Source organism: Anticarsia gemmatalis, chromosome 30 (assembly GCF_050436995.1).
Source record: "Anticarsia gemmatalis isolate Benzon Research Colony breed Stoneville strain chromosome 30, ilAntGemm2 primary, whole genome shotgun sequence".
NCBI lineage: Eukaryota > Metazoa > Arthropoda > Insecta > Lepidoptera > Erebidae > Anticarsia > Anticarsia gemmatalis.
In genome coordinates this window covers 1,829,409-1,849,526 of record NC_134774.1, presented here as the reverse complement: position 1 = coordinate 1,849,526, position 20,118 = coordinate 1,829,409, and the positions used below count along the sequence as shown (strand labels likewise).

General features: G+C 38.2%; 1 protein-coding gene across 1 annotated transcript; it reads left to right on the top strand.

Moving 5' to 3' along the window:
• Window positions 1–55: 55 nt before the first annotated feature.
• Window positions 56–19,993, top strand: LOC142985424 (uncharacterized). Its single transcript, XM_076133584.1, has 5 exons — window positions 56–760; window positions 4,683–4,871; window positions 7,835–7,998; window positions 8,610–8,766; window positions 9,408–19,993. Exons 1-5 carry the CDS (start codon window positions 591–593, stop codon window positions 9,466–9,468), a joined length of 741 nt encoding a protein of 246 aa, XP_075989699.1. The 5' UTR covers window positions 56–590; the 3' UTR covers window positions 9,469–19,993.
• The last annotated feature ends 125 nt before the right edge of the window (window positions 19,994–20,118 follow it).

Genomic DNA, 20,118 nt, shown 5'->3' with positions numbered 1-20,118 from the left:
TTATATTAAAATTATGTGCAATTAATCAAACAAGCAGCAACACTATATTAAAAACGTCAAGATATTTAGAAAAAAAAAGCCGGAAGGCAACTTAGTTTTTATTTTTATTGTTATTTGTTTAATTAGTGTTATAGTACTACGTTGATAGCAACAACCATAATTTTATCTAGTCTTAGAGCTTATTTCGTGTCCAGAGTAATTTAATTGCAAATATCTGTGCTTGTGACGGCTTTATAGCGCCATAAAAATGTTGAAATAGTGTCCTTTGTTTGGTGTTTCGCTATTTCTCGGTGTTACAACGTGATTTTACCGCGGAAAACACTTGAAAGCAGAATTTAAGGTGTGCCGAAGCCTTTGTGAACCGTTCTTTGTTAGGTAAAAGTGGGAAAAGTGGTCATACGAGTATATTCCAGTCAGAATTCAGAGAGAAGGAACATTACAATTTCGTAACTTTATTTTATCAGTTTTTCGCCACGAATATGGCTGTATTGCTTAACTATCGTCGTGAAAACCGTCTAAATGGTCTGCGGAACAAGAAAACGCCACTAGTTATCCAATAAGAGTCTTGTAAGTTGTGAAATTTACACAAAATGTCTACTGTAGAGGAAAACAAAGATGTTTGGGCTACCCATAGTCAGGGCCTCAACCCAAAGTATGAAAAATGTCGTAATATCACAGAAGAGATATACAAAAGGATAAATATAACATTTCAAATAAAGAAACTAGAATCTGCTGGCCAGAGTGAGCTCTCAGACCATAGGTAAGTCGTTGACATTTTTAACTAACTTTTTTTTTCACTTAATGTCAATACTGTTGCTATTTATTACCAACCAGTAACAAATATTAGTTATAACGTGTTATTAAAAGCATTTTTAATTGAAAAATTAATTCTGCAAACAGGATTTTGTATGAATAGTCGGTAAATACTGAATTGTTTGTTTCAAATGGCCTTGAGTTTCTTTTCGCTGTGTTCTCCTTGAATTATATTATCTTGTGTTTAATTATAGAATTTATAAGTATATAGATATGTTAAAGACTGCTTTTATATATCAATTTGATAAGAAATTGTTATATTTGAAAAAAATAACAGCCTGATATGTTAGTTAATTTCTGTTGGTTCTTATATTACTTTCAACTAATATTGTCCAATGTATAATAGAATACAGGAATTCACGCGAACACATATTTTACCTCAAAATGCCTAACATTTAGGCGCAGGTTGCACTCACAGTGGTCGCAGGCCATGATACAGTAAACATGCAACATTTAAAAGTTATGAATATTGTCCAAATTAATATGTGTGTCCGATTGATCATATAAGGTCTCGATGTATGTTCCTGAGTCTGACATAGTACTATGGGTCAGTTACTAATTTAATATAGAATATTTCTTATTAGCAGACTGGAGTTCAGTAGTGTACCTGGAAATGGCAATAGACTTACCATCTATTATATGAGGCGCTCATAGCTAGTTGTGCTCACCGGTCGGTAAACGATCTGTGGGTTAAGCAACCGTTGGCGCGGTTATTCTATAGATGGGTGATCGCATAGTGGTATTTGAACTGAGCGTCTCCGTGCTTCGGAGGGCACGTAAAAAGTCGGTCCCGGTTGCTGTCAATTAAGATAACAGTTGTTAAGCCATGTCAAAGGCCAGCGCAACTTTGCTTGTGTCACATAAGAGATGCATTTTTTACTGGTACTCAGCTCCTATTGGTCGTAGTGTGATTATATATAGCCTATAGCCTTCCTCAATTAAATGGGCTATCTAACACTGAAAGAATTTTTTAAATCGGACCAGTAGTTCCGTGAACAAGCTAGAAAGACATACAAAGATCATATTATCAATGTCTTGCAATAAGGTCAGATGCATACTCATAACCGGTGGTCCTGTATGACAACATGTATGTATGTGAATGAGGCAAGGGAAGTTTGTAAGGATCGTACCAAGTAGCTTTATTTTGTCTCTGCCTGCTCAAGTGAGAAAAAGGTGTGATATCTATACTATATTATCTATACTATATCTATACTATATTATAAAGCTGAAGAGTTTGTTTGTTTGAACGCACTAATCTCAGGAACTACTGGTCCGAATTGAAAAATTCTTTCAGTGTTAGATAGCCCATTTATCGAGGAAGGCTATACGCTATATACCCTCACGCTACGGTCATTAGGAGTGGAGTAGCAACGAAAAATGTAACAAAAACGGGGAAAATTATGACCCATTCTCTTAGGTGACGCAAGCAAAGTTGCGCGGGTCGGCTAGTTATGTATATATGAAAAAAAAATAGCCTTTTAAAAAGCGTTTATAATAATAAAGTTACACCTGAAATAATTTCTATTAACGTTATCAGAAAGCTGTGACGAATTAAACACTATTATTACGTTCTCTATACTTATATTATAGTTTAAATGTTCAAGGTTTACTCATAGTGTACCGTGTTAACCGCAGTAGGTCTGTACAGTAAGCTATTTGATTGAGGATATTATGTAGATGGGTCTTTTCCATATTAATGCTATAAATATGGAACTCTGTCTGTTGGTCAGCCCCGAGTTAGAAACTGAATTGATAACCAATATCAAATAATGCGACAATACAGGTTATAAACTATCTGCGTATCAAATTTTATCAAAATCTGTTCAGTCATTTTGGCTTTATTAAGTGAGAAATACCCATCCAAATATGATTAATATGAATATGATGTCATACAAATAGGTCAGGTGCATAGTACCCTATAAGATGTATGTATGTGAATGAAGCAAGGGAAGTTTGTAAGGATCGTACCAAGTGGCGTTCTCTGGTCTCTGCTTACCCCTATGGGCCTCTGCCTCCGTGGCGCAGTGGTTAAGGTCACCACGCCGCTACCATTACGTCGGGAAGTCGGGGATTCGATTCCCACACGGGTTGTTTCGGGTCTGGTTGTGCTTTGTGTCCGTTGTTTGTATGTTTATAAAAGTCCCCGCGACACAAGAGCAATTCTTAGTGCGGGAGTTGTATTTTTAAAGAGAGAGCGGGTACTATGGGAAGTTGGCGTGATTCTATGAATGTATGTATGATTACGTATGAACCGTACAAAATAAATATAAATGTTTTATACCAAATAATGTGATTATAATATGCATGTATGTTAATGTGAAATTAAATTAAAACACACGAATGTTCTGGTCGCATTAATGTACAAGGATTTTCCTAAAATACTTATATATAAATATTAATTATATGTGACGTGTTTCATTTTAGTTCATACATAACATTTGACTGACTGCCTCCTTTGCGCAGTGGTTTAGGACGCCACGCCGCTACCATTGCGTCGGGAGGTCGTGGGTTCGATACCCTCACGGAACAATTTGAAGCGGATCGCTACATACAGTGACATCTACTAGGACCCGCGCAATGTGACTGACGTCACACGTCTTGAATCGCGCTATCGAAGTTTGCACTGCAACTGACTATATATACAAGTTCCCGACTACAACAGTCGGGCAGCCCAGGCCCACCAGGCATGATCACCTCGCCTGGTCGGAGGATCCTCCCTTTGTGTTAGAGGAACATGATCACCTCGTTCCTCCACAAATTATTTGTGCGATACACCTACGGGTATAACAGGTGTGATATTATGTATATCATCAGTCTACCCTTTTCCAACTATGTTGGAGTCGGCTTCCAGTCTCACCGGATGCAGCTGAATACCAGTATTTTACATGCAGCGACTGTCTATCTGACCTCCACAACACAGTTACCTGGGTTATAACACGATACTCTTCGGTAAGACTGGTTGTCAGACTTTCAAGCTTCTAACTACTGTTAACGACTGTCAAAGATCTTCGAAAATGACAACCGGGACCCACAATTTAACGTGCTTTCCGAAACATAATTTAATTACATACTATGTATATATGTAATTAAGTTATGACGTCAATTTAATTTATTTAATTCAAGGTATATACTGGTTTTATCGGGGCCTTTCTGTTTGCTTTTCGTTCCAGGAAAATGTTATTTATTAATATATAAAAAGGAATATATATCTTTAATAATGACTGATATTAATGACTGCCTCTGTGGCGCGGTCGGCAGTGTAAAAAACTTCTGATCACTCGGTTACTCTCGAGATACAGTCTATATTCTCGGTAGAAGATCGTAGTTTGGTCACGTGTCCGGTATATGGCAATAACCTCGCCCCCTGTTACATGGGACTAGTTATGAATAAAAAAACCGGCCAAGTGCGAGTTGGACTCGCGCACGGGTTCCGTACCAAAAAAATACGAAAAAAACACGTTTATTGTATGGGGACCCCCTTATATTTATTAATATAAATTTAGTATCTGTTGATATAGCGGCAACGAAAATACATCACTAGCTATCACGGTTAATGAGATACAGCCTGGAGACAGACAGACAGACAGCGGAGGCTTTGTAATAGGGTCCAGTTTTACACTTTGGGTGTGGAGCCCTAAAAATCACAGGCTTGTTGCGCCCCACCGTCGTAAACGAACTAATAATAAAATCTCTTTGGCTTCAGAATCACGAAGAACGAGCACGTTAGGAACCCAAATATCGAGCTTGTTTGTATATAGAAAAGATTTTATTACAAGTTCATACATACTATAATGCGAAAAAAATTCCCTGACCTAATAGATAGATAGCCGAGGTGGTTCTAGCACTAACAATACGACATTTTGTTCCAGCGACCAAATAGACAGCAACGAGTTAAGCAATGAGACGGACCTCTTTGCGTGCGACAAGTCAGACTCGCTCTCCAGCAGCACGGAGGCCGAGAGACGCACCGCCGCGTGCGAGAAGTACATCAACATAAACAACAATGAGGAGCTCAGCACCAAGAAGACTCCAGTCGTCTGCAAACGACCCAGGAAACGGTGAGTTTGGCGTAAGCGACACTACTGTAGTGATACTTACGTCCTTTGTCACTCAGAAATATGATGACTTTCTTGCTAGTTCCGAGTGTTTTCGCTAGATGGCGTTAGTGTGTGTCATAATAGTTTCAGTAAGTTTCGCTAGATGGCGTTGGTAGCTGATTGTGTTGAGAGCTCGTTTAGAGTGTAGAACAGTTACTTGACTCGCAGTGTTCTCGGTCTATATGTGGTTAGTCTGAGCTACTAGTGTGTGTGATAAGTACTATGTAGTTAGTAGAACAGTGAGACTCCCTCTCCAGCAGCACGGAGGCGGAGAGACGCACCGCCGCGTGCGAGAAGTACATCAACATAAACAACAATGAGGAGCTCAGCACCAAGAAGACTCCAGTCGTGTGCAAACGACCCAGGAAACGGTGAGTCATACGTCGTAAGCGACACTACGGTAGTGATACTTACGTCCTTTTTCACACAGAAACATGATGAAAATTGTCAGCTGTCTTGCTAGTTCCGAGTGTTTTCGCTAGATGGCGTTAGTGTGTTTCATAATAGTTTCAGTAAGTGTCGGTAGATGGCGTTAGTGTGTGTCATAATAGTTTCAGTAAGTTTCGTTAAAAGGTGTTAGTATCTGGTTGTGTTGAGAGCTCGTTTAAAGTGTAGTAACTTGACTCGCAGTGTTCCTGGTCTATATGTGGTCTCTTTGAGCTACTAGTGTGTGTATAAGTACTATGTAGTTAGTAGAACAGTCGGACTCCCTCTCCAGCAGCACGGAGGCGGAGAGACGCACCGCCGCGTGCGAGAAGTACATCAACATCAACAACAATGAAGAGCTCAGCACCAAGAAGACTCCGGTCGTCTGCAAACGACCCAGGAAACGGTGAGTTTGCGTAAGCGATACTAACGTAACGGCACTTAAGACCTTTTGGACACGGATAATGAGGCAATTGATAACTTTTTTGCTAGTTGCAAGTGTTCTCGCTAGTTGGCGTTAGTGTGTATCATAATAGTTTCAGTAAGGTTCGCTAGATGGCGTTAGTATCTGATTGCGTTATGGTGTCGTTTCGAGTGTAGTTACTTGACTCGCAGTGTTCCTGGTCTATATGTATGTGGTCTCTTTGAGCTACTAGTGTGTGATAAGTACTATGTAGTTAGTAGAACAGTGAGACTCCCTCTCCAGCAGCACGGAGGCGGAGAGACGCACCGCCGCGTGCGAGAAGTACATCAACATAAACAACAATGAGGAGCTCAGCACCAAGAAGACTCCAGTCGTGTGCAAACGACCCAGGAAACGGTGAGTCATACGTCGTAAGCGACACTACTGTAGTGATACTTATGACCTTTTTCACACGGGAACATGATGTAAATTGTCAGCAGTCTTGCTAGTTCCAAGTGTTTTCGTTAGATGGCGTTAGTGTGATTCATAATAGTTTCAGTAAGTGTCGGTAGATGGCGTTGATGTTTGTTTATATTTAGGTCTAGATTCGTGTTTGTATAGTGAGATGGCGTTAGTATCTGATTGCGTTGAGTGGTCGTTTCGAGTGTAGGTACTTGACTTGCAGTGTTCCTGGTCTATATATGGTCTCTTTGAGATGTTAGTGTCTGTGTGTTATAAGTACTATGTAGTTAGTAGAACAGTCAGACTCGCTCTCCAGCAGCACGGAGGCCGAGAGACGCACCGCCGCGTGCGAGAAGTACATCAACATAAACAACAATGAGGAGCTCAGCACCAAGAAGACTCCTGTCGTGTGCAAGCGACCCCGGAAACGGTGAGTTATACGTCGTAAGCGACAGCAATGTCGCGTCGCTTACGTCCTTTTCTTTACAGAAATATGATGACTCTCTTGCTAGTTCCAAGTGTTTTCGCTAGGTGGCGTTAGTGTGTGTCATAATAGTTACAGTAAGTTTCGTTAAATGGTGTTAGTATCTGATTGTGTTGAGGGGTCGTTTTGAATGTAGTTACTAGACTCGCAGTGTTCCTGGCCTGTATATTGTCTCTTTGAGCTACTAGTGTGTGTGATAAGTACTATGTAGTTAGTAGAACAGTGAGACTCTCTCTCCAGCAGCACGGAGGCGGAGAGACGCACCGCCGCGTGCGAGAAGTACATCAACATAAACAACAATGAGGAGCTCGGCACCAAGAAGACACCGGTCGTGTGCAAACGACCCAGGAAACGGTGAGTCATACGTCGTAAGTGACACTAACGTAACGGCACTTAAGACCTTTTGGACACGGATAATGAGGCAATTGATAACTTTCTTGCTAGTTTCAAGTGTTTTTGCTAGATGGCGTTAGTGGGATTCATAATAGTTTCATTAAGTGTCGGTAGATGGCGTTAGTGTGTGTCATAATAGTTTCAGTAAGTTTCGTTAAATGGTGTTAGTATCTGATTGCGTTGAGGGGTAGTTTCGAGTGTAGTTGACTTGCGGTGTTCCTGGTCTGGATGTGGTCTCTTTGAGCTACTAGTGTGTGTGTATAAGTACTATGTAGTTAGTAGAACAGTGAGACTCGCTCTCCAGCAGCACGGAGGCGGAGAGACGCACCGCCGCGTGCGAGAAGTACATCAACATAAACAACAATGAGGAGCTCGGCACCAAGAAGACACCAGTCGTGTGCAAACGACCCAGGAAACGGTGAGTCTGACGTAAGCGACAACAATGTCGCGTCGCTTACGTCCTTTTTCACACAGAAATATGATGACTTTCTTGCTAGTTCCAAGTGTTTTCGCTAGATGGCGTTAGTGTGTATCATAATAGTTTCAGTAAGTTTCGGTAGATGGCGTTGATGTTTTGTTTACATTTAGGTTAAGATTCGTGCTAGTTCAAGTTGGTTTCGTTAGATGTAGTTAGTATCTTTTACAAGTATATTGACTTAATAGAACTGTTGGAGGGTAATTTCTTTTCTTTCTTATATTCTGTTGGTCTGTTTTGATCTGGAATCGTGTGTTTTATACAATATTATTTTGCTTTAGTTTCAGAAAACGCGTTAAAAAGCGTCAGACGGCCCGCGGCGGCAGCGACACGGAGGGCTCGAGCGACGAGGCCGTGCCTCTGAGCCGCATCGTGGAGGTGGACAGCAAGGGCGACCACGACGAGCGGGTCATGGGCGTGCCCAACATTGTCATACTCACTAGAGGTCAGTCACATTTGTGTAGCCTCCCAGTGGCTTTATACTGAGCCCTAGTGTGTTAAGTGACCCCCCTTAGTGTGTCAAGTCCCCCCCCCCCAAGAGTGTTAGAGCTCTCAACCTAGCTAGAGAGAGCAATAGCCTCCCTAAGCGTCACACGGCTCGCGAGTCATGGGCGTACCATTGTCATACTCACTAGAGGTCAGTCAACCTTGTGTAGCCTCCCAGTGCCTTTATACTGAGCCCTAGTGTGTTATGAGACCTCCCAAGTGTTGTAATAATAGCTCCTCTCTAAGTGTGGTTAAACGACCCCCCACATAGTGTCATAGCCCCCAAAGTGTGTTTTTATAAAACCCCCACAGTGTCAGAGCTCCCAAAGTGTGGTTAAACGACCCCCCACAGTGTCATATTCCCCGAAAGGTGGTTAAAAGACCCCCCTAAGTGTTAGTGTCATACAGCTCAAGTGTCATAAAAGAGTTCTCCCCCCCCCCCACACCCGTGGTCACCCATCTATGGAATGACCGCGCCAACGGTTGCTTAACCCACAGATCATTTACCGACGGGCAAGCACAACTGGCTATGGGCGCCTCCAATATAATAGTAACAACTTTTATCCACAGATCTGAAACCGAAACTGCATCAAGAGAAGCGTTCGCCCAAAGACAAGAAGAGCACAGAACAGAAGCAAGAAGACAAAGAGAAGACTCCCTCTAAAGGGCTCGAGTGGAAGAGCTGTGCGCTGTGCAGTCTCACCTTTAGAGGGGGAAGGGGGTTACGGTGAGAACATTTATACCATACTTGTTTGAAACTAGTTAGGATTGTGTTTATATTCGTTACTTGTGTACCACATGATTTCCAGAATAAAAAACGATATTTTGTAATTTATCGAGTCTCAAACTGTCTTTGTACAAAATTTTATCGAAATCGGTGGTTTAGGCATGAAAGACAGACAAACAGACTTTTGGATATTTGGTTGGATGTTTGTTATTCTGTCATGCACCAAACTACAAAACGGATTTATAAAAAAAATCGGCAAAGTGCGAGTCGGACTCGCGTACGAATCCGTACTATCTATACTAATATTATAAAGCTGAAGAGTTTGTTTGCTTGTTTGTTTGAACGCGCTAATCTCAGGAACTACTGGTCACAATGTTAGATAGCCGATTTATCGAGAAAGCTTAGGCTATAGGCTTTATATCATCACGCTACGACCAATAGGAGCAGAGTACGAGTAAAAAATGTTACAAAAACGGGGAAAATACAGACCCATTCTCTCATAAGTGACGCAAGCGAAGTTGCGCTGGTAGTGTATATATAAGTATGTTTATCAGTTATTTGGTTACAGTACAAGCTCTGCTTAGTTTGGAATCAGATGACCGTGTGTGAGTTGTCTAATAATATTTATTTATTTGTTTCAGGCGTCACATGACAATGTCCCACAATGAATCAAAACAGTCCACTGAGCAACGAGAAAATTAGATCGGTAATGTCCACGAACGGTATGCCATTTATATACTAAAACTAGCTGACCCGACAGACGTTGTCCTGTCTACACGTCTTTAATTTGTAAAAAATAATTTAAAAAATATTGTCCAGCGGACAAAATTGTGAATCTAAACTATTCTCAGATCCCCTTGAACACACACAAAAAATTTCATCAAAATCGGTCCAGTCGTTTAAGAGAAGTTCAGTGACATACACACTTACAGAAGAATTATATATATAAAGACTAGCTGACCCGCGCAGCTCCGCTCACGCTTTCTTGATTTAATACCGCGCATTTTCAAATTTATTCCCCTTTTATACCTTCTCTGGACTTCCACAAATAATTCAAGACCAAAATTAGCCAAATCGGTACAGCCGTTCACGAGTTTTAGCGAGACTAACGAACAGCAATTCATTTTTATATATAAATAATATTCTATAGAAAATGGCAGTAAAATTAGTAAATTAGCCGTATGAGTTGGTACCTCCCACGCAAGTGGTTGCAGGTTCGAACCCTAGGCAATAATGACTTTTCCAAGTTATGTGTGTATTATAAATAATGATCACTTGTTATAACGGTGAAGGAAAACATCGTGATGCAACATTGCATGCCTGAGAGTTCGAAATTTTTTGAGTAATTATTGAGTTATATTTAACTTAAAATTAATTACTTTTTAATGTAAAAATTTTAGGTTTTTTTTCATGATATTAAGGCACCAGTGTTGCCATTAAAATTACCTTTTTTATTGTTGGTCCTAAGGTGTTAGTGTTGCCAATTTAAAAATACCAATTTCTCCTAAAAAATAAATGGCTGCCGTTCGACATTTTAATATTAAAAATAATGTTTTTTAAAAATGAAAAGAAAATAGTTTATAATATTTGCTAGTTTTGAAGATTTTGGTAATTTTTATTATTATTATTGAAAAAATTAACGTTTCGGCGATATGATAGATTGGGAAGGATGTGTTAGTCAGATTTAAAATATTACTAAGTAAAAACCTTATATTGAGAACATCATCCTTTTTTTCAAGTCGGTTAACAATCAAAATTTGCTCTTATGTATGTATAAATCAATTACATATATATAATATTGTTGTATAATTATAAATAATGATCACTTGTTATAACGGTGAAGGAAAACATCGTGATGAATGACATGTCTGACAGTTGTCTAACACAGTTCGAAAGTGTTGCCAACTCAAAAAAAAAATACTTAGTAATATTTTAAATCTGGCAAGTTGTTAGTGTTTGGGCGTCATTGTTTGTATCAAATTAAATTAATTGACCACCGTAATTAGTAATTATTAAAAAATGCAATTTTAAACTGAAAGATTATTTGGATATTTAAAGTCAGGTTTTTTCAAGTCGCTTGATAGTTGCTGTTGTTATTACCACTATGGTTTATAGAAATACTGATCGTGAAGTCGCAGGTTTGGTTCCCAGTTCGGATAAAGCCAAAAGTTAATGTTGTATAATGTATGTTGTGTGTATGTTTTAAAAACAATTGACTTACTGACCACTAAGTCCCGGGTTCAATTCCCAGTTCAGGATAAAGCAACATTTTAAGTTATGAATCTTAAATTAGTTAATGTTTTTAAAACATACTTAAAAGACTACTAAGTTTCTAGTTAAGCTAACCATTAACTCCCGGATTTGATTCCCGGTTAACGCAAACGCAAAATCTGTACAACACGTATTCCTTTCATGTCAAAGGACTTGAAAAAAAAAATTAACCTGTCAAAATTTTTGACATTTGACATTAGTTTGACAGCAGTGACGCCAGTGTTGTCAGGGTTGAAAAATAACTGTGATTGTTCGGCGCAATGTGATGTAGTATTAGAAAAAGATGGCACGGCACATAGGTGTGTTTTTTATTTCAAAATTTCTCGACGGTCCATGTGACTTTAAAATTGTTTGAAAAGGTCAGGTGCTACTCGTAACCGGCGGTCCTGTATGACAACATTTATGTATGTGAATGAAGCAAGGGAAGTTTGTAAGGATCGTACCAAGTGACGTTCTTTGGTCTCTGCCTATAGGAAAAGGCATTATTTAGTAAACATCAGTTTAGCTTTTTTTCCAAACTATGTTGGAGTCGGCTTCCAGTCTCACCGGATGCAGCTGAATACCAGATTTTTACATGGAGCGGCTGTCTATCTGACCTCCACAACACAGTTACCTGGGTTATAACACGATACCCTTCGGTAAGACTGGTTGTCAGACTTTATTTTATGTTATGTAAAATGTAATATATTCATATTTAAAATGCCTTTATGCCTATTATAGGTGACGCCAAACAACTTGAACACAAGAAGTTATTTTAAAAAGCAAACTAAACGTAGACTCAGTGCAGAGGACTCTCGGTTGACTGTTCTACCAAACAAGCGATCGAAGCGCTATAGCCCTAGCCGCACTCTGCTATTCTTTCAAAGCGGAGCTAGAAATCGTTCCCTATGATATAGCGAAATTGTTTAAGTTATTTGGCGGCAACTGTACACATATTCGGTTTTGCCGCCCGGCTAGGCCGATAAATTCTGAACCGAATATGTAGCAAAGACTGAGGTGCGATAAAAAAATCTGATCTTTATTTTTTTGGATTGGTAATTATCAAAATTTCTAAGAAATTGTTAAAGGTGGTACTAAATTTGATAAAATCGTCTGAATTGGACTTTAAAGAATCTCAAAATTTATATATATTTATATTTTCAAAAGCACACCTATGTACCTAGATATTGAATGAAAAAAATAAGGTTCGGCATTTACAAGTACAAAAAAAGTTTAAGTAATTAGTGAAAAGTAAAAAAAATCGTCATTTTTCTAAAAAAAAAACAACATTAAAATTAAAGATTTTCTTAGAATTAGCCACTTCTATATTTAGTGTAATAAGGATTTTTAAATTTTCTGTCTAGCAATGTTGCCAGTTAAAAGTTATAGGTAAGAATGTTGCAATGTGAAAAAAATGTTTTGTTTTTTCGTAAACGCGGTGCTATTTTTTTTTATTTGTTCATATTCGTTTGACGGCTTTGCAGGTTTTGTAACTAGTCAAAATATAGATTTTTGCCACTCGATTGTTCCTAGATTTTTTATAAAAATACAGATTTTTTGTTTAAATAAAACTGAATTGAGATTTTACCTACAATATAACCATTCAGTGAAGGAAAACATCGTGAGAAAACCTTGCATGCCTAAAATTTGTTTAATACATTTATTGAAGGCATGCAAAGTCCCCAACCCGCACTTGGCCAGCGTGGTGGACTCAAGGCTTAACCCCTCCCTCATTTCGGGAGGAGACCCTTGCCCAGCAGTGGGACATTAATGGGTTAAATTTATTTATTTATAACCATTCCTTAGTCTCTGCCTACCGTTATGATAACCATTCCCAACCTGCACTTGGTCAGTGTGGTGGACTTAAGGCCTAACCACTCCCTCAAATAGGAAGAAGACCCTTGCCCAGCAGTGGGACAATAATGGCTAACATAACAACTTCCCCACAAGATAAGAAGTTACATAACATCGTGTTGAAATCATACTTGCCTAAAAATTTCTAAACAAACTTATTGAGGGCATGCAAAGTCCCCAACCCGCAGTTGGCCAGCGTGGTGGACTCAAGGCCTAACCTCTCTCTCAATACAGAAAGAGATTCTTGCCCAGCAGTGGGACATCCTTTACAAGTTAGTAAAAATCGTGATTGAAGAGTTAGGAAGTTGAGGTTGTAAACCTTTATGCCTCCGAGAGCACATAAAGTTAATCCTGCGCCTGACTTCTCACTGGTCGTGTCTCACCGGACTATGAGAGTGATGGAATAGAGAGTGTACCTGTGTATTGTGCACACACTTGGACACTATAAACAAAGTCCTGCACAGTTGGCTGGTTTAAATTAAATTGGCCGCCGTAGCCGATCGGTAAGGTTAGTTGTTTGTATGTTTGTAAAATCAAATTCAGTTATTATTAAACAAAATATTTGTTAATTTCAATGTAAAAACCATTTAAAATTGGTCTCCTCCTTGATTAAAAGAACATTACTGTTTTAGTACTTTTTGTAGGGCAATTTTTGAGTCTATTCATTTAACCCCCGGATTCTGGGGTACTTTTAGCGGTAGTTCTATTCAATAGCGTTTAAACTTATATAAAAAGCTATTGTATAGATAAACTACCGCTAAATGTACAAAGAAACCAGGCATTAGAAATGCCACGCAAAGCAATAACTACATGTCCTATGTAGATGTCAAAAGCCGGACGCGAGAGTTTTAAAAGTTTATATTTCGAGGCCAGTCGCGTCGCGTTCGTCGTTTATTTGGCTCATAATATGGCACATTTGCCTTAATTCTTAATGTGTTTATACACAATTATAAGCATAAATATTAAAATGACTTAAACATTTATATACGAGAAGAGCTCGTGGCTAGTTGACAACAGCCGCGCGGATCGATCTCTGAGGATAAGCTGTGTTTACGCGACTGCCTACCAGACCTCCACAACACAGTTACCTGGGTTATAACACGATACCCTTCAGTAAGACTGGTTGTCAGCCTTAAAGCTTCTGACTACTGTTAACGACTCAAAGATCTTCGCAAATGACCGCCGGGACCCACAATTTAACGTGCCTTCCGAAACACGGAGGAACTCGATATGTATAAGATGGTCACCCATCCACAAAACAACCTCGGCAAGTGTGGCTTAACCTTAGAGATCGATCCGCGCGGCTGTTGTTAACTAAGCCACGAGCTCCTCATGACTGTATATAAGTAATTGAAAGATATTGCCAAATAAACGCCTTATGTGAAAAATATTGCCCTACGATTAAAAAGTGATGAAATAGTAATAATTTCTTGTTAAAAATCTTGTCGTTATAATATTTTGACTTGAATGATCTCCATTATGTGTCATCGTTTCTTTTTGGTGCAATTTATGGGTGTTGCCATACTATTAATTTAAAAAAAGTACTATTTTTATTTTTTTCCTATGGTAACTTTAATTTAGTTGTAGATTTTTTTTCTGTATATAATTTAATGCTTTTTATTTCGCACTGGGATTTTAAAATGGTGTTATAAATATTTGCTTTTCGTTAAAATAAGGAATTTTTAGTTATCACAAGTTTTTCGTTTTATAAAATTTTGTTAATACGCATTTTCTTCTATTTCTTTGTTAATGTAAATATTCTTTATTTGTTAATATTAAACTTGGATTTTTAAATGCATCTTTTATACGCATATTTTAAACTAGGAGAGCATTACATTTTTTTATAGAAAGGTCTAGAAGAATGTTTTAACAAGTTAAAATAACTTTGGACGTAAATTTTCATACAATATGCATGTAAATGAAGCGAAATAAGTTTGTAGGAATCGTATCAAGTGACGTTCTTTTGTCTCTGCCTACCCGCAATGGGACTGCGCGATTTTAATTCATTTAATCTGGTTATTTTTGACAGATAATATGACGTAATTTAATACATTTCTTGAGGGTGTACAAAGTCCCCAATCCACACGTGGTCAGTTTAGAATCAAGGCCTAACCCCTCCCACGTTCGGGTCCTTTACCTAAAGACAGACACGAGTTTAAAAATATGTTTAGAAAATCTGTCAAAAATTACCAAATTTTCGGTCAATATTTTTCACTAATGGAAAAAATCTGCTTTATGTCGGTAAAATAAGGATCAAGGACATACCCTAGTCTTATAGTCAAATTACTATACAATTTTGAATCACACGCGACTCCAAAAGATTCTTCTTCGGTCTCTGCTTACTAACGTTGGAAAAAGGCGTGATTCTATGTATGTTTGTATGTATGTAAAAGATGCATTTACAAAAATCGAGTTTACTTTAGTTAAAAAATGCAATAAGCATTATAAATATTACGTTATATTAATTAAAAGATTGTTATAATTTAGTTTTAAAGTCGCTCCGTGTCTAACACATTTGTTTAACAGTCCAACTGGCCACCGGCCATTCGTCTAACGTGTGGGTCTAAAAAACGACATTGGTCCCAACGTTGGGGCGAGCGTTGGGTAGTTGGCTGGCTCGTTTTCATCAAAGGAATCTGCGCCAACGCTCGCGATCTGACGGGACAGAACTAGTTTGCAGTCCAACGTTGGTTCGAGCGTTGGGGCCAACGTGTGTACGCAGAGTTTACAGTCCAACGTTGGTACGAGCGTCGGGGCTAACGTGTGCACGCAGAGTTTGCAGTCCAACGTTGGTACCAGCGTTGGGGCCAACGTGTGCGTGTCAGACACTATGACAGTACAGACACACACTGTCACGTGCATATGGCGCGGAGTTTTAAAAAGTTGGTTAGTTGTCAATTTTATGTACATTTATTATTAGTTATTAAAGAATTTGAGTTTATATACTCTTAAATTCTAAAGGTATTCTGTAGTTGACTGTAGGTATCATAAAGCAAGGTATTGCTGCAATATTATGGTTTCTATAAACGCTAGTTAAAGACCAATAGACGACCTTTTTGTGGGATAAAGGGATTATTCCCAGTTGTCCCCTCTAACACTGTCCCCCGGGGTGACAACTGGGAATAAATGTGGGAAGGAAATTCCCAGTTGTCACCCAGTTGTATCACGAGGCTTGCATGGCTTACCTATTGACTGACTGACTTACAGGCAGACAATTCTCAAGACATCACATTTGAGACTAAAAATGTATGTTTCGTAGGTGAAAACTTGGAAATTATTTTGGGTTTTTATGGAACTATCGTAAGCCTCTAATCCTGGTCTTTAGACACAGCCATTAAGACATCAAATAAAACATAAGAGTCCGTAGTGGTTTAGGTCGCCACGCCGCTTCCATTGCGTCGGGAGGTCGTTCGATTTCCACACGAAACAATTATTTGTGCTATCCACAAATAATTGTTTCGGGTCTGGTTGTACTTTGTGTCCGTTGTTTCTATGTTTGTCAAAGTCCCCGTGACACAACAGCAATTCTTAGTGCGGGAGTTGAAATTCAAACCAGTAATATTGCTGGCGACAATTTGCTCACTACAGTCAACTGCAGAGTATACTAAAAAGGTGAATTGTCTAAGTTAATTCTAGTCTAAAACATTGTTCATTTATTTAAGAAGAATACCATTTATGGTGTGGATTTTTTATTTTAAATTAAAGCTTACTATAAAATTCCTATAGTCACCCGATTCGACTAACATTTTTAGTCGATTTTCCAACTGCTTTAATCGATACAAATAATATTTCGTATGGTTGGAAATAATGATCACTTGTTATAACGGTGAAGGAAAACATCGTGATGAATGACATGTCTGACAGTTGTTTAACACAGTTCTTGAAAAAATAAAGTCTCCTTACTTGGTTATTTTTGGACTTAGTAGCTTAGTATCGGGACAGTAATAGTTTAAATTTAATAATCCGTGCTTCGGAGAGCACGTGTCATCGTCGGCCTTGCGCCTGATCTCTCACTGGTCGTGTCTACCGTCCCACCAGACTATGAGAGTGATGTAATAGAGAGTGTACCTGTGTATTGTACACACGACACTATAAACAAAGTCCTATACCGTTGGCTGGTGTAAATAAAACTGGTAAAACATTAGTCCTCTTTACACACACATTCTATCGCACATGAAACAACAATCGCACGTGTAAGGGGAAAGGAAAGAGCACGCGCCGCGCTCATCTGTCCGCGCCCGCGAAGAAAATCGCTCTCTCGGAGCGCGCTGCGCACCCGCGCGTAATACTGTACGATACTAAGAACGTGCGATACAGTGTGTGTGTAAAGGCGCCCATTATACTTCTAACCATACGAAATATTTTTTAATCGATTTATAGTTAAATTCGTTCCAATAGAATGCTTGTTAATCGACTAGTTTTAAATAGTCGATTTAGTAATAAGCCATGTTTTGTAGTATAATAAATAATAAATTTAGCGTCGACGGAAAAGACTATGCCGTGGCGGATTTTCTTCGTTCAAAAATTACAGAATAATTATACACTGTCATATTTCAATTTTACTTTTTGTATGAAAATATCATTGACTTACCCATACGCTCATAGCTAGTTGTGCTCACCAGTTGGTCTAGCAATCCTAGCTCGGACTTCCTTTAGATGGGTGGCCACATAGTGTCATTTGAGCTGAGCGTCTCCATGGTTCGAAAGGCACGTTAGAAGTCGGTTCCGGTTGTTGTCAATTAAGATAACAGTTCAAAGGCCTTTCGGGCTTGAACAACTTTGACACTAGGTTGATCACTTCTTCTTCTTGTCGTATGGTTAGTGGTCAACCTAGTATCAAAGTTGTTCAAGCCGCCTGAAGGCCTTTGACGTGGCTTAACGACTGTTATCTTAATCGACAACAACCGGGACCGAATTTTTACGTACCCTCCGAAGCACGGAGACGCCCTGTTCAAAAACCACTATGCGGTCACCCATCTATGGAATGACCGCGCCAAGGTTTGCTTAACCCACAGATCGTTTACCGACCGGTGAGCGCAACTGGCTACGGGCGCCTCTCAAACTGGGTTGACCACTAACCATACGACAACCTAAAAGGTGCGATTGAAGATATGATAGTGTACATAAAAATATGTTTTTGCTATCGGAACTATAAGCAAAATTTGTTGAACGAACTTAATTTTTGACATACGTCCGCCATTGGCTTAAAGAAACGACGCATCAAAATCGCAAAGTTGTTGGCTCTCACATTACGATACTGTTAGTCTCCATACAAATGTATGTGAGATACTTCGTGGCGACTAGTCTCCGAGACTAGAGTCGCGCGGGCGTATCGTAATGGGAGAAGGGCTTTAAATGTCGCCGGCGACGTTCCTCGGCGGTGTTGTTGCTTCTCTTGTTTCAGTCGACGATTGATGACGATTCTATCAAATTATACTAATTTTGGTTTAAAAATAGGGTTAGAAAAAGATGGAGCATTTTTTAAACAACGCAAGACGCTAAAATTAGTTTAATTTGTATAAAAACATTTATTTCGCGTCACAAATTACATAATTTGCGTCGGGAGGTCGTAGGTTCGATTCACAAGCGGAATATTTATTTATGCGATCCACAATTCATTGTTTCGGGATTGGTTGTACTTTGTGTCCGTTGTTTGTATGTTTGTAAAAGTCTCCACGACACAAGAGCAATTTTAAATGCGGGAGTTGTCTTTAAAAAAAATATAAATATGATAATAATATGGTCTCAAGGCTGTGGATGGGCAAAACTCGTGCCTCATTCTGGGAGGTGACCCTTGCCCAATAGCAGGACGGTAAATAATTAATTCATTTTTTTAATAAGTTCTTTGTTGTGACGCGAATGAATGTTTAAGAATCGTTAAAAATACATTTTATAAGCTCAATATTATAGATACCAAACGTTTTTAAGTCAAATTCTACTAGATAGGAAAATTTTCAAAAATTAGATAATAATGTCTTGCCATTTGTAAGTTTATTGTAAAAAACGTAATGGCGAATTAATAGAAATAAATCCTTATTACAATTTGTTGAAAGCAGAAAGCCGAGTCTCCCACAGAAGTTATCGAGCATTCAAAAATATTAATTAATTTAAATATAATATTATAAATACTAATTTATTTTACCATAACAATTCATTTCAATGCAATAGCTTCTGTAGATGTAAAATTTAAAAAAATATCGATGTTCATTAAGGGATGAAGAATTAAAAAAAGAATTTGTCAGTCAGATGGTTAAAAAATGTTATACATATTTTTTTCTTTCGCTAATTATAGTTGACTTAATTTAAATGCATTATCTACATAACTTTGTAACTTATTAATTATAATTAAAAAATATAAAAACAATATACAATCCGTAAAGGCATTTTAATTCAATGTCATCATCGTCATATTTTTAATGCGCAAAGAAAAAAAAAGTGTCTAATATTTTTTATAACCTACAAAAATTGTCTCGCAAAAAGTTCGTCATCTCTTTTTTGGTTATATTTTTCTGAATATTATGAAAGTTGTGCCTACACCTGTAAGAAAAGAGGCGTGTTATCATGTATGTATGTATTTTTGTTATATTTTAAGATCTACATGCTAATTGTATATCTAAGTTGACAACTATTTAATTGTTACGCAATGTTCTTTCTTATAAATATCCGATAACTTAGTAGAGAACCTTAGCATGCTCGATGTATCTAGATTTTTACACTATGTATTTACAAAATTAAGTATCTGTATCAAACAGGTCACCGTCAGCTGTATAAGTCGTGTCACTGATGTTATACATTCTGTATGTTGTATACAGCCGCGAACCTTGCATACAAGACTCTCTACTAAGTTGTACTATGCTGATATGTTACGATAAAGCGACATTAAATACTGGCTATCAAATTAACGTACATTAGTTGTCAACTAAGATAATAAAATAATAATATAACAATGTTTTTTGTCTCTTTCCGTCTGCATTATAACAAAATGGCGGGATGTTTTGTATGTATGACTTCTATTAATTCGTTATTAATAATTAAGGAAAGATTCGGCAAAGCCTGTCTCTGTGCAAGGTTCAAACCAGTTTATTGTGATCCAAAAATAAATTCGTTTTATCAATATTTCAAATACTATTTTATTTACTTGTAGTCCATTGAAATGTTACATTTTTAGGGAAAGGTTCATATCTGACGGAACATACGTCGCGTATTATCGGTCGCGCGACGAACAGACAAATGTATAGAAAAACACTC